The sequence below is a fragment of the Aotus nancymaae genome, unplaced genomic scaffold (assembly GCF_030222135.1).
Source record: "Aotus nancymaae isolate 86718 unplaced genomic scaffold, 86718_ANA_hifiasm-v0.15.2.pri h1tg000011l, whole genome shotgun sequence".
Classification (NCBI taxonomy): Eukaryota; Metazoa; Chordata; class Mammalia; order Primates; family Aotidae; genus Aotus; species Aotus nancymaae.
In genome coordinates this window covers 13,436,711-13,451,626 of record NW_026988422.1, presented here as the reverse complement: position 1 = coordinate 13,451,626, position 14,916 = coordinate 13,436,711, and the positions used below count along the sequence as shown (strand labels likewise).

The 14,916-nt window shown below is 42.0% G+C and overlaps 1 protein-coding gene across 2 annotated transcripts; it reads left to right on the top strand.

Annotated features, from left to right (window-relative positions):
• Window positions 1-296: 296 nt before the first annotated feature.
• On the top strand, window positions 297-13,815 carry GCSAM (germinal center associated signaling and motility). 2 transcript variants are annotated; one of them, XM_012464034.2, is made up of 6 exons: window positions 297-454; window positions 3,458-3,526; window positions 6,438-6,482; window positions 7,491-7,537; window positions 9,247-9,275; window positions 10,929-13,815. In XM_012464034.2, exons 1-6 carry the CDS (start codon window positions 426-428, stop codon window positions 11,241-11,243), a joined length of 534 nt encoding a protein of 177 aa, XP_012319457.2. In that variant the 5' UTR covers window positions 297-425; the 3' UTR covers window positions 11,244-13,815. The 2 variants fall into 2 exon arrangements, with proteins under 2 accessions (XP_012319457.2, XP_012319456.2); XM_012464033.2 differs by having other exon boundaries at window positions 315-454; window positions 10,926-13,747.
• The last annotated feature ends 1,101 nt before the right edge of the window (window positions 13,816-14,916 follow it).

Here is a 14,916-nt window from a genome sequence, read left to right as displayed (position 1 = left end):
CATTTGAGAGTTGTTGATACCATATTTTCTATAGGTCTGTGGCTTGACTTTTTGTTTTAACCTCCTGACTTTTCTAAGAAGACAACATGATTTAATAAACGTAAATATCTGCAGTGGAAAAACTCCCATGGCCCATCGGTAATTTCAGACCTGAAATTCCCCAGAGGTTTGAAGCTCTCATTGACGGGTACCAGGTTCATTCAGGCACTGACATGTTAGGACATTCTGCACATGTGTGCCTCTAACACTCCTCCCCCGGCCTCTTCCTCCCCTCTGCAGAGACACCCTTCTCCTTTCTGCTGTGTCTGCACGGATGGCCAGAGCCACACAGCTCTTTCTTTAAGTCAGGAGTTGCCCTGTCAGAGCACAAGGCAAGAAGGAAGTGATAAAGGGGCAGAGGGGAAGGCCCTGAGAGGACTGAGAGAATGGGAAACTGTCTGCTGAGAGAAAACAGGTAAGTCTAGACTCCCTGTGAGAGAGCAGAGGAGATGGGACAGGCCAATGCAGCCAGGAAGAGAAAAAGAAAGTTAGTATACAGCTGGCACACTAAGTTGGGGTAGAAAGTAGTTGGGTAAGGAAACTGCCAAGCCTTCAGTGCCTATTCTGTGCCAGATGCCGCGTTAAATTTCTCATAGGTTTTGCCCTCTCCCAAGAATCATAGTGAGAAGTTGATGGAGAATAGCTGAAAGGTAGAAAGACTTTACCAAGGACGGTTTGTATCATAGGTTACCATCTAAGAAATGAAACAACTTTCTGAAGGCCTGGGAAGGAGATGCTCTCCTGAGCTCTTAATGTGCCACAAGGAGGTCAAAATCACCGCCACCTTTCAGCCACTATTTTAAGTTTGAAATAAATAGCAACCTTCCTGCCACCTTGAGACTTCCTTTGGTGTGCACTCCCTGCAAGCAGGTAAGCAGAGGTCATCTAAATTAAATAGGCAGAGAACTTAGATTTACTTTTCTGGACCTCAGCTTCTTTATTTTAAGTAGAAATAATAATACAGTATCTACCTTAGAGGGTTCCAGTGTGTACGGTGCTAGCATAGTGCCTGACACAAAGTAGGGTTTTAAATTAGAAGATATTTTCTGTTTTCCTTTTTTGACCATCATCTTCCTTAATATCAAAGCAGCCATTGTTTAAAAAAAAAAAAAAAAAAAAACTAGTGTCACCAAAGACAAGGTAATCTCTAGGCTGTAAAATGGAGCGGTCTAGAGAGAGTAAGCCAGCCAGTGGGGAGTTTTCACAGGGTTATGTTTGGAATCCCAGGTCTCAGTTCATGTCACTGGAGAGGAACACAGGCAAAAATTGGTAGCCCACTTTTGACTACTTGCCGGAAAGAGGATTGGTGGCCCTATGGAATATCTCAGGTCCCTGCCTAAGAATCATGTTATCTGAGACTTCTCTACCCTGGGACCTCACAGTCCCTTGTCAATCTTCTACTCTAGCATTGTTCTAACAGTTATATAAATTGCTATTTTTATTGCTAGATATGAGCTGCTCAAACGTAGTGATTATTTCTTACTTATTTTTGAATTCCTGGTTCTTGGAATTGTTTCTGGCACATCACTGGCACTTAATAAGTGGTAGATCATTGACTGGAAACATAAATAAATTATCGTCCTGAAAAAACAGACAAAATACACAAATGATATGAGTTGGAAAGTCCTGATTGAAGTCACACATGAAATTTGTTTTTTAGAACTTTGGTGTAGGGGTAAAAATTATGACCTTACTATGTGTTTGTAATAACAAAATTGGAAAATACAGAAATTCTAACAAAAAAATGGTAATTGCATTTATAACTACTAATAACATTGGATACATTCTGCTTATTTAAATGTCTGTATTCATTAGCCGTTTGTATTTCTTCATCTGTGAAGGGCCAGTAATGTTTTTTGCCCATTTTTATTTTGATTTATTCTGTTTTATTGATAGTAAAAGCTATTTGTTTTTTGAAGAAATTAGTCCATTCTCATAAATGTCACAAAAAAAACTTAAAAATTTTTTTTTTACTATAAATTTTGTTTTATGTAAGAAAAAAAATTTTTCCAAGGTACACACATCTTATGCTATTTGGACTTCTTATGATTTTGTGTTTATTATATTTTAAAGAAAACTGAATTTTAAATCTAGAAAACTTTTTGGTTTCTGCTATTGTATTTATGCTTAAAATTCTTTGCTCATCCTAAGATCAGACAAATTCACCCATATAAGTTTTGATTTTATTATTTTACATTTGGCAATATATAGTCAATATATGATGTCAGATACAAATTTTTTTTCAAAATAGTTGATCGGTTTGCCCAATATCTTTATTTCTATGATGATTTAAAAAATCTCCCTTGAACCAAGTGCAATGGCATGCACCCGTAGTCCCAGCTACTCAGGAGGCTGAGACAGGAGGACTGCTTGAGCCCAGGAGTTTGAGGCCAGCCCGAGCAACAAAATGAGACCCAGTCTTAAAAATAGATTAATTAAAATAATTAAATAAAATGTTTCCCTTAACATATTCAAAAGTCTTACATATACTGGTATCTAATTTTCAGCGTTACCCTAACACCCAGTTATCATCCAGTCAGCACACCGCCCCCCATCATGTCTCTCCAGACCAAATAAGCTAAGAAGCTGGGGAAATTTTCCACGGGATAGAATGACACTCATTACTTCATGAGAGGAGCTCAGTCTCAGAGAAAGGGACCTGCCAGCTGCAAACCCAGTTTTCCCCCTTAGTGGTTGTGGATCCTCAGACCAGTTGCCTAGCATTTTGGGCCTCACTTCCCTCATCGGTTTAAAAAAATAAAATGATAATGTCTACCATATGGATTTATTCTGGGATTAAATGAAACATAACACATCAAATGACTGGCATATAGTAAGTAATGTTTAAGTGTCAGTTTCTTTATCCTCATACCCCCAATCCCCAACAAATGGAAAGATGAGTATGCAGAAATCTATCCCAAACAATGAATCAGCTTATTTTCTTTATTCAATCCTTGTCTTCTCCTGCTATCCCTTGTTCTCTGCCTCCATGCTTTCTGTGAAATACGGTGCGATTTACACAAGACAAAGCCAGTACCCTTCCCCATTACTCGCATACAGCTCATGGAACTGCACCAAAGAGATCATGATAGCTGAGGACCTCGGGCCTCTCTCTGGACAGATACTCTCAGGGTCATGATGAGGATCCCTGAATATTTGAAAACAGACTTAGGATCACTTGTTCATGGCGGCTGGAGGACGTCGGTGGGCTGTCGCTGTGGCCATGGAGAGCATGTCAGCGCAAAGCTAGCCTGTGGCATGTACTTGAGGAAAGAGTATTAACATGTGTGAGGGCAACCAGGCAATTTCAGAGTTACACACAAATAGCAGAAAAGAGGAAATTTGTAAAAATTATGAAAAGAAGTGGCAGGCCTGGTTAGGAAATACTTAAGCTTGTTTCTGATATGTTGAATTTCAGGTGGCAACAGAACACTCACGAGGTGCCTTGGAATCTGAGACCGCAAAGCCCCAAACAGAGAACATCCAGGTGAGAGCAAAGTCAACCAGATTCCTCCCAGCCTCTGCCCAGCGAGAAGGAAGAGTGTTAAGTCCCGAACTTCACATCCCAGCGAGAGAGGGCCCTGTTCAGACGAGCATCAGTTGCAATAGTAGCAAATGCGAAGACAGGACAAAAAAATGTTTGAAAACGTTAAGAAGGAGATGTGCTACTTTGCTGGAAGCTAATGTAACTCCTAGCAGCAGGAACTAAGACCCTGTTAGTCCCTGTTATGCCCCGTTATAAAATAAGGGGTCTTGTTTCCTGTTGTCCTTTTGTTTGTCTATCTCAGGTACCTCCACCCCGCTCAACCTCCACCCTAGCCATTTTATTTTAAGCTGTCAGCATCGATTTCTGAGGTGACCACATCCCCCATGTTACGATAATTTTTAGAAAATTAGGGGAGAGACCATTGTGATCGCCCTGTTGCTGCCAAACAAAGACCACCTTGTTAATTCTTTTTGAACAGACCTTTCAAATGTCCAGCCCTAAAGAATTCTCTCTAAGGAAAGGAATAATTAAAGTATGGAACTGTAAGTTTGGCCAAGAGAAAGATGAATAGACCCAGAGTTAGGCAAGCAAGTTTTATTAACCTGCCGGGCTGCTCCGTAACAATCAGAGGAGGCAGCCCCGAGCTTACAAGACAGGGGCTTGTAAGGAGTTTATGGTGTTATATGGGTGTGAGAGGGGCATAAGGGAGTTTCAGGACCGAGGTAATCTACCTGCTGGTAACAAGCACAGAGAGAGTTTGTTAACTTAACAGAACTATAATACATCACCCTGTGACTTTTGTGGTGGCAGTTTTTTTAAAAAAAAGAAACTAGGATTTTTTACAGATATGTGTCAAACAGGAATTTACAAGTATGGATAACCAACATAGGTTTTCCCTGTCTTCCCTCAAGCTGCCAGGAAGTCCGTAATCAGGCTTTGCTTAATTGTAGCGCGTTTGGCAGCCTTGCTGTGGCGCTTAGGTAGGGGTTCAGGAATGCATCGGCTGCAGAGCAGTCAGCGGGGAAAAGCGGTCAGCCTGCTCTGAGGGGGTTTTCAGAGGCAGCTTGTCTCTATCAGGAACTAATGTTCCAGGGTCCAAGAATCCCAAGGGGTGACAAGGTCAGTTGTTCTGTGGCCTATAAAGTTACTGTGCTTTTCACGTGGTTTCAGGAGGAGATTTTGAAAGAGGAGCAATTAAAAATGCAAACACTGTTGTTATTTTTTAACACCAATGCCCATGTTAGGGGCTGCAGACCCAGAGATTCCCCCCAACAGGGTGCATTTTTTCAGGGCAAGTTGAGAATTATATATTTTGGGGGGTATCACTGGGCACATGTTAAAGCATACAGTTCAAATGATAAATCAGAAGGGCCATGGCATTATAACAAGGGAGAGATTGGGTAGACCAAGAGCCAGAGAAGGCTTTGTGAAAGAGACAGATACCTCGAGTTGCTGACATGTAGCCTAAGGTTATAGAGATTTGTCTGGTTTACTTCATGGAGGCTGGCTGAACCCATTCCACACCAAAACAACCATGTTGAAATCCAAGAAAAAATTGCAGAAAAGTCGAGTAGAATAACAGCCAGTTCACAAATAGTTTTTGCTCATATTTAACCTCATCATATCCTTATAACTCCATGGGTAAGCAGTATATATATATATCCTGTTTTATAGGTTTAAGAACTGTGGCCTCAGGAGTTCAGAGACTATCTCTCGAAATCATCCCCCTCTTCTCATCTCACTCATTTTCCTCAGTGAACCTGATTTGTTAGCTTTGGTGTGATTCAGTAGTTTTCTTATGCTGTTTCCTTAGCAGTAAAGCAGAGATATAAGCAAATGGCTTGGAGCACATCGAAGGTAACCTAAAGAAGAGGAAGAGCTGCAGCTGTGCCTCTGGAATCCAAAGGCTTTGGTGATGACGCATAGATCTTAGAGGCTGTCAGAATGCTCAGTCAAGCAGGCGGCCACAGCCAAGGTCATGATGCAGTCAGCCTCTCCTCCACTGCTCCTCCTGATGCCATGGGAAAGCTGACTGGGGGACATTTTTGGATGGTGTTTTCCAAAGGTTTTGACATACTGTGACTGATACATGTACAACTTTATAAAGGGCTTTCACATTCAACCATGTAGGTAGTTGACTATGCCTCAAATTCAGAAAGATGTACAGAATGATACTTAGACATTAACCTAGATGTCTGACTGCAGGAAGATTCTAAGCCTTTGTGCTATGAGAGAGAGAAGTCCTGTTATTTAACTGTATCGTTGAAGTCAAGGTGGTAGACTTGCTGATCTCCTGCATCAGAGTTGCTCTGTCCTTGGCTATTCATTCTGTGTTCACATCGTCATCAAATATTTATTGAAAACTCACTCAATGTGTGCCAGACATCACTGGCAACACATACCATGATGAACAAGGTCAATATGGTCCCCAGCTTTGTGAAGCTCACGTTCTAGTGTAGAATATAGACAAGTGAGCAAATGATTGCAATATACTGTAAATTGGAGAAATTCAGAGTACAGTAAAATGCTATACAGATATTGCCTAACCCATGCCTAAAAAAAATGATTTCTAAAATTTCCACATTTGTATCTTGATTTCTTGGAGATGACGCTTATGTGTTCTTTATTACAAGGGAACCAAGTCAATTACCAGAATTGAGGGTGAGAAAACATTTTCCCTTTGCTGGGAACACGGCAGAAAGCTCTTTTCCTGATTAGGAATTTGATAGTATCAGCTTCATCCTGGGAGGACAAAGGCATACTACCAGGAAAGATGTGTCCAAGTTACCTAGGATGACGCACGCTTGTGGAGAGAAAAGGTTTTCCACAGAAATGGCAAAATGAAAGGAGTCACCTTAGCAAAGTTGCAGAAATCAATCTTATGATTTGCCATCTCTCTTGGGTATTTTAGATGCTGGGATCACCACATCGCTGAAGGGCGTTTCTGCCTTCCATGGTGAGTGGACAGTTGTTTTTAGGAGTTATTTCCCTAAGTGTGGTTTCAACGTGGTATTTGCTGTAAGTTACTTGTGAACTCCCTGCTGTCTGTGGCCACAGCGGAATCCTGTCACCAGCCCAGATGAAATCACCTGAGAGTCAATCAGGGAAGCAATCCTTCCAATCTGATGAGAAACAGGAACAGTAGGCTCATGGGTGGCATGCTCTCCTCAAACAGGAAAGCCTCAGAAGCAAAGATGAAACTAGCTACTAACAGAAAAAAGATGCCTGTTTTTCACGCTGCAAATCGGAGTCTGCATGTTCCAAAGCACGCATTTCTATCCCTTGCACATAGAACGTATAGTCGAGGTGATCATATAATTTATCATCCAAACTAAGATACATTTGAGAGTGAAAGGGATGCTAAAAATAGTTACGGCTTGCTAAGTGATTGATAATGACCTTAACCAGACTGAGGCAAACCAGGACATATGGTCACCCACACAGCAGATGTCCCTGTCTACTGAAATGATGGTGGTTTTCCATTATATTTATATTGCATTTTTTTCAGGGGGTCTTTTATACAGTGTCCCCTTATGGGAAGAGTGTGTTTATTTGTTTGTTTGTTTGTTTGTGTGTTTTGGAGATCATAGATTAGAATTGAGATTGAAAATAACCCTGGATCCTTCATGCACATGATATAAAAGAAATTAGTACTTTGTTAGAAAAAAAGTCTCCAAAAATGTAACCTATGATAGCACCATATTTCCCCATCTATAAATCAATTCCCTAGCAGATTTAGAAAAGAGGGTTGGGCGGGGGGAGAGAGAGAGAGAGAGGCACAAAGGAATATGTTTCTACTTGGCCCCTTCTTTTACTTTTTTCTTTTTTATTTAACTCATGTATGCCGAAGGAGGTATTATAAAAGGTGTATAACTTTAACAAAGAGTTAAAATAAGTTTTATAGGTTTGTATAATTTCCTTTGATAGTTTCTGAATATTAAAACAATTCGCTTTGCTTTTACAGGAAAAAAATACACACTTTTGAAAAGAGGCAAGATTCCCATAACGAAAGTAAGTTGTTGATTTCCTATCATTTTCACTTTTGCTAAGACTTACATTTCCAAACTGCTTCTTCTCCATGCTCCCAAAGACCCTTGGGCATATTTCAATTATAATATCTACACATTTTGCTGCAATGTATCCAATGGCATGTGTTTTTTCCTCACTAGATGGTGAGCTCATTGAAGCAGGAATTGGCTCATTAATCTCCATATTCCTCGGTTAGTGCCTGAGGCCTGGAGGATAAAGGCAGTAACAGGAGGCAGGGACACAAAAGATGGAGGAGAAAGGCACTTAAAGAAAGCCACCCTGGGATAGGGAAGGGGTGGGGCCTCCCGGCCAAGTGAAAGATTTTCATCTTTGTCTTGAGAGCTCTAGGAGATACTGGCTTTACACAAGAGGCGAGTATGATTAGATTTGTATTAAAGATATCACCCAGGTTGCCATGCAGAGAACAAATTGCAGCAGGGCGTGGCAAGAGCAGATACCAGAAGATCACTTAGGAGGCTGGTGCAATAGTCTCTGGTGATAGAAAAGCATTAAAGTTAAGGAGAGAGAAGAATTCTAGAAGGAAAGTGTGGTGAATTGTATCACACCTAAAAATAAAAATAAGAAAGTGTAAGCCTGAGGACAGGCCATTGTGTTTCTGAAGAAGAAAAATGGAAGAGTTTTGACTTTGCTTCCCTTAGTTTAAAGAGGAGAACCTAGTTCATCTACATAGAATCTTAAAATCTAGCACTGCAAGATGTGCACGTGAATGATATAGCCCTCCCACCCTAGCCACTTCACTCTGGGAATGGCGGGTCCCAGGGAACCTCAGTTTCCATCAGAACATAACATGATAGAAATAAGACCACATACTAAAACTCTATGCTGAAGTTGCTTTTCTTATAATGATAATCAGGGAAGTTTTAGATGGCCGTAGGAGCTTATGGAGATGTGGAAATCCAGGATGAGAGGACCGAGAAAATGTCAATCCATGTACTATATGGTAGCCTCCTCTGTAGACTTTCACACAAGGGCACATGTTTGCTTATGGAGCTGGTGTCTTTGCAAGAGAATAACAAGGGTGTCAGTTTGCCTTTTTGCTGAATGGCCAGAGGCCTTTGGTTATAACTAGGTTTTGAAAAATTGCCCAGCTTATTTGTTATTTGCCAGCAGGTATAGGAATAGGAATGTTTAGCTTAAGAGTTTCCTGTTCTGCAAAACTCCTTGAACACCAACTTTCACACCACGAGCATCCCGTCACCTACAGTAGAAACAACGGCCCTTGCTTCATAGTACGGATCTCTCACACTCCCTTGTCTGTATCCTGTGCTAGCTTGCGAGCCCCTTGAGGACAGGGACTGTTTCTGATTCTTCTTTGCCTCCCCAGGGCCTGATGCAGAGGCACTGAATTTGTGTAAGGAATGAAAATAAATTTTGTTTAAGGAAGGAGTGGGGCTAGGGAAGGAGGGAAAGAGAGCTGGAGGGATGGGATTTCCTACCCAAAGACTAACCAAATGTGTCTCCCTCCTCTCACCTCTCAGACTGCGCACAGCCCCCCGGCTGTGACTTGTTTACATGCACTGTCACTACCCAGGGATGTGCTGTAGATCAGAATAGGCTGAGAAGAGCTATCCCAGATGTTTCTTTTAGTTATTTATATTCTAGTCTCCCCTGCTCCTCCTCTCAAATCTCCCCATAACCTGAAATTCATTGAGTGTATTTTCTTTCTCCAGATAAAGGAATGTCATCTGCTCCCATCCAGGTAATAAGAACATCTCTAAGCTAAGCTATTTTTTGAGATGATGATAGAAACGCAGACACCCTAAATGGCAGAAGAAGTTGGCCTCTGAGATCCTTTCTGATGCTTACATGGAGAAGGACTTTAGATGTCAGTGCTTGTGAACCCAGGTGGCATATGCAGGGCCTGGTGGCAGAGCAGCAGTCACCTCTGCTGTATAACTTACTGAAAGGAACTTACATGTACTGACCACTTCATTTATGGCAGACAACATGCTGAGTGCTTTAAACACATCAACTCACATAGCTATCACAACAACCCTTGAATATTGCTACTATTATGCATCTCATCCCCTCATTTTATAGATGAGAAAACTGAGTGATTATGGCCGGGCGCGGTGGCTCACGCCTGTAATCCCAGCACTTTGGGAGGCCGAGGCGGGTGGATCACGAGGTCAAGAGATCGAGACCATCCTGGTCAACATGGTGAAACTCTGTCTCTACTAATACAAAAAAATTAGCTGGGCATGGTGGCGCGTGCCTGTAATCCCAGCTACTCAGGAGGCTGAGGCCAGAGAATTGCCTGAACCCAGGAGGCGGAGGTTGCGGTGAGCCGAGATCACGCCATTGCACTCCAGCCTGGGTAACAAGAGCGAAACTCCGTCTCAAAAAAAAAAAGAAAACTGAGTGATTGTTAATTCCCCAAAGTCAGATAGCTAACAAGGGGGCGGAGCCAGGATTCAAAAGTAAGTTTCACTTCAAAATCCGTGCTCTTCCCCCTGTACTTTGCTGCTTTGCTTTTTATCTCATGATATTGCATCATAAACCTTCCCTTGAGTTCTTTCCCTATTTAATAAAACAAGTATCTCTAGAGGGTAATTAAATATCATAACCAAAACTCACCCAGACTGGCGTGCAATGGCACAATCTCAGCTCACTGCAACCTCTGCCTCCCGGGTTCAAGCGATTCTCCAGCCTCAGCCTCCCAAGTAGCTGGGATTACAAGCACCTGCCACCACTCCCAGCTAATTTTTGTACTTTCAGTAGAGATGGGGTTTCACCATGTTGGCCAGGCTGGTCTCAAACTCCTGACCTCAGGTGATCCACCCACCTCGGTCTCTCAAAGTGCTGGGATTACAGGAGTAAGCCACCGTGCCCAGCCAGATTATTCTTTTTTTTGAGAATGGGCTATCCTCAGAGCCCTGAGATTGGGAATTCTATGGGTAGCGTTTAGTGCATTGGTGTTGCTATAAAGGAATATGCAAAGCTGAGTAATTTATAAAGAAAAGAGGTTTATTTGGCTCATGATTCTTCAGGCTGTACACTCCTAACTGTGAGGATGGCACCAAGTCATTCATGAGACATCTGCTCCCATAACAAAAACGCCTCTCACTAGGCACCACCTCCAACACTGGTAACCAAATTTCAACACTGGATTTGCAGGGAACGAATATTTAAACTATATCAGGTGGTTAGGGGTCACTCTGGAACAAGGGGCAGAGAGGATGCACCTGAGTAGGCCCTATACTGTAAGCACTCTTGCTGCCTGGTCTAGTGGTTAGGGTAGGAGCAGCCATTTAGAAAAAAGTGGCCAAGAGATGGGGAGGAGGTGGTCATAGAAGTGTAAAGGTCATGGCAAAAGGCCAAATCTTGATGATGCCTCTCCTTTGACCAGCAGGACAGTGTTGACCAGACCTACTCAGAGGAGCTGTGCTATACCCTCATCAATCATCAGGTCCTCTGTAGAAGGCCATCAGGGAACTCTGCTGAGGAGTACTATGAGAATGTTCCCTGCAAAGCTGAGAGACCCAGAGAGTCCCTGGGAGGGACTGAGACTGAGTATTCACTTCTACACGTGTCTTCTACCCCTAGGCATGCCCCAACCCCAGAAGATGAATATGAACTTCTCATGCCTCCCAGAATCTCCTCTCACTTTCTGCAACAGCCACGTCCACTTATGGCCCCTTCTGAGACTCAGTTTTCCCATTTATAGTGAAGTGGTTAGACTAGCATTTGTTTAGCACCAGCAAATACAAAGTGGGATGGGGGATCTGCCTGAAGCAGGGATAGGATACAAAGTCCCTCTAGCTTATCTCCCATAGCAACCCTTTCCCTGCAGAGCACGGTTTGTGTACCACAAGCCTTCTTAGACAGCACGCAAAAGCCAAAATCTAAGATCAATCATTTATCCTGAACACCACAATTTGAGAAAGAGCTAACCATCTTTGGTTCTACACGGTTTGGAGAGTATAGTGGTAGGAGGAACTCCATGAATCCCCCAAAGCTATGCACACCCCAAGGGGGTCTACTCTTCTGCATGGGATCTTCTTATAAAGTGTTCCCATGATTGTTTTCTGAAGTCACAAGAAAGTTTTACTCATTATACTAAGTGTACCCAAGGGGGAGTTTACTCATTACAGTGACCTTCCATCTCAGCCCCCACCCCATGGGAGCCTGTGTGGCTCCCCTCACTCCGCATCTAAGCCACATCTTCTACATAGCGTCCTTTGACCTGTTGGCCCCCATGGTCTGGTTGGTTATGTGAGTTGAATCAAGAGGCTCTAAGCCAGATGTGTACATAATTTTAACCTATATGATTTTATTTTTAACTTTGTATTTCTCCCTAGAAATCTTAATAAGACAATTATAGCATCAGGCTATGATAAAGAAGAACGATCCTTGGAGATCCCATAATCGCACTAGCCTTTCTTGGCTCAGAGAGGATAATTTGCTCAATGATACATTAAAGTTAGTGGCAAAACTTAATTTGGAGCCTGATTTCCTACTGACTTCCAATTTAGCCCTCCAGTATCCTACATAGAAAGCCCTCTGCAATATACTGAATGCATATATTTAATAATATGTATAAAATATGAATACAATGTCCACATGGGAAATGAACACATCTATACCTTCTCTGATAAGCACTCCTCTGTGTGTCTTCATTATTTACTTTCCCTTATCTTTTCTTTAGTGTTCCTCAAATTATATCCATCCTCTAAACCAGGGATCAGCAAGCTATAACTCACAGGCCAAATCGCCCCCCTCACTGTTTTTATAGATAAAGATTTATCAGAACACAGCTACACTCGTTTGTTTACCTACCATCTATGATTGTTCAACCGTGGGAGAGTTGAGCAGTTGTGACGTGGACAATAGGCCCTAAAGAGCCAAAATAAATATACTTGGGCACTTTGTGGAAAAAACGTTTGCAGACACCTGCCCTAAATGATTATAGTTTGAGAGAAACTCAACAGAAATGTGTTTGGTTACTGATGCATAAGAGCAGGCACCAATGAAACAGCATAAAAACATTAAATCACAGATTGGATGAGTGAGACCAAGACAATTTAGCAAATTCTACTATTTCTGTATTCACACCTGTGTCTTCTACTTGCTGTTTTGTTTAACTCATGGCTACTGCCCTAACTTGAGGGATGCTAAAATAGTTTGTTTTGAAAGAGGTTTGTTAAGACAAGCGGTAGGTACATTACGTTTACTAGGCAGGCCCTTTGACCAGGTAAGTGACAGGGCCCCTGGTACCTTATGTTTAGTTACTGTTTTCTTCTCAAAGTTAACCAGAGCAAAATAACTTTGCTATTTAAAATGTGCTAAGTGCCAAAACGAGGAGAAATCCCGTGGCTTGAGCTTGAATGTGTCACAGGTTTGCAGAGCCTTCAGCCAGGTGATGGTCTTCAGCTGAAGAGCCAGCCGCATCTTGGTATCTTGTCCTCTGCTAACTTCCTACTTTTAGCAAACTTATTTCACGTGGAACTCTAGCTGATCCTTGGCCAGGATCAGATCCTCAAAAGGAGGTGATCATGTTAGCAGTCGGTATTATATAAGATGTAACATGGCTTAGAGGAAAGAGTGTGGACCCCAGAGACAGGTCATCAGTCATTCAAATCCAGATTCTCTTCCTCCATCTGTGACTTTGAACATGCTAGTGGAGGCTCAGCTTCTTCACCCATCAACAGGAAGATTACATCTAATCTAGGCAAATCATCTATTACAGATGCCTAATAAATGTATCAAAGATAATAGAAAAATAAAAATCTTTTATGATGTATGGGAAAAAACATGCTGATACAGCTGGTTATTCAGGGTCACCCAGCCGTCCTCTAGCAAAGTAGAAATACCAAATCAATGAGTTGATGCTAGAATTTTTCACATGGCTACTTGACCATTGTGGAAGTAAATTGGTTGAAATACTCTTAGTATGACATGGTAAGTTACATTTGTTTGAACTTTGTCCTGTGAAAGCATTATCTGTCCCAAACAGTTATCAAAATGCTTAACCCAAGAAAGTTATTCTTACAATGAAATTATAACAGGGATTTATAAGAGGGAATTATAAGAGGGATTATGAAAGGGAATTATTTTTGAGCTGAGGGAGCCATTTGGGAGTGCTTCAAGATACCCAATAGAAGATATACAATTATGATTTCTCAATGAAAAGTAAATTAAGAACAAAAAATACGAGTAAAAAAATCTGATGAATGTAATATACTTAATGTGTAGGATGTCTCAAATTTCCAGTAAATAAATTTTGATGTCCCAAAATACCCACTGTGTCTGTATGTAACACTGATCCTGTTTTCCCTACGTTTCAGGATTTCTGTTCAAAGCCGTGCACCCCATTTGCAGAAAATGCACATTCACATACACACACATTTTTATATGATGTGTGCGGGGGTTAGGGATGCAACCCCTCAGTGAAAGACTCCCTATTCCTGATAAAGAACCTGGGCCTTAGCAGTTAAATTACTCTCTCAAGCCACGGATATAACCAGAAATCTCCCTCTCACTCACGCTGGTCTTAAAACTACATAGCCAAAATTCAGAGGCACAATTTATGCCACAACTGCAGACTTTGTGGTTTCCGTTTTACATACACACTAGCATCTATAAATAATCCCTTATTCTGTGAATAAATTCTTATTTAAAACAGAAGAGAAAAATAGGAAGAGAGCAAAGAGAGGGCGGGAAAATCTGTTGACAGCAAGTTGAAATGCTAACGTTTTTTAGGACAAACTTGTATGATAGTTGCTTTGGATATTTTCAGGGATGGAAGGGCACGGACAGAACAGGAAAGAGAAGCCTCCAGGATTCCATGAGGGCTCCAGGGGAAAGTAGACTCTGTTTCCATTTATCTCTGTTCTTTTCCAAGCCTATAGCCTCAAGTTCAGAAAGCCACTTGATCTGAGCATACCTTGGCTCTGCCAAATGTTAAGTGTACCAGTGTAAATTCTTCCTACTTTCCTACAGAAGTCTCTTTTCCAAGGCACTTAGTGAAGCCTTGAGAGGTCATCATCACAGTCTCCTGCAGTCTGAGGGCCCTCCGTTTCCATTCACCCCGACCCCTGACCATCTGTGCTCCTTAGGGATTCCCAGATGTCAACCAAGCCTGAACTAAGCATGACCCTGGGGATCTTAGCTGGAGGCCATTCATCATGTGTGGTTGACCTGTGGGCTGGGCTTTGCCCTCAACAAGCTGTAGAACTCTGGGCTGGCCCTCCCAGCTCTCCCAGTAGGATTTGATTTTCCAACTGTGAGATGAGGGAGGTGCCTTTTGATGCTGAGTCTATGATGTCTCATTGCAAGGGAAACATTCAAGGATGTCTGTGGATAAAGCTGCCAGCAATGCAGCAATAGTGTGAATTAAC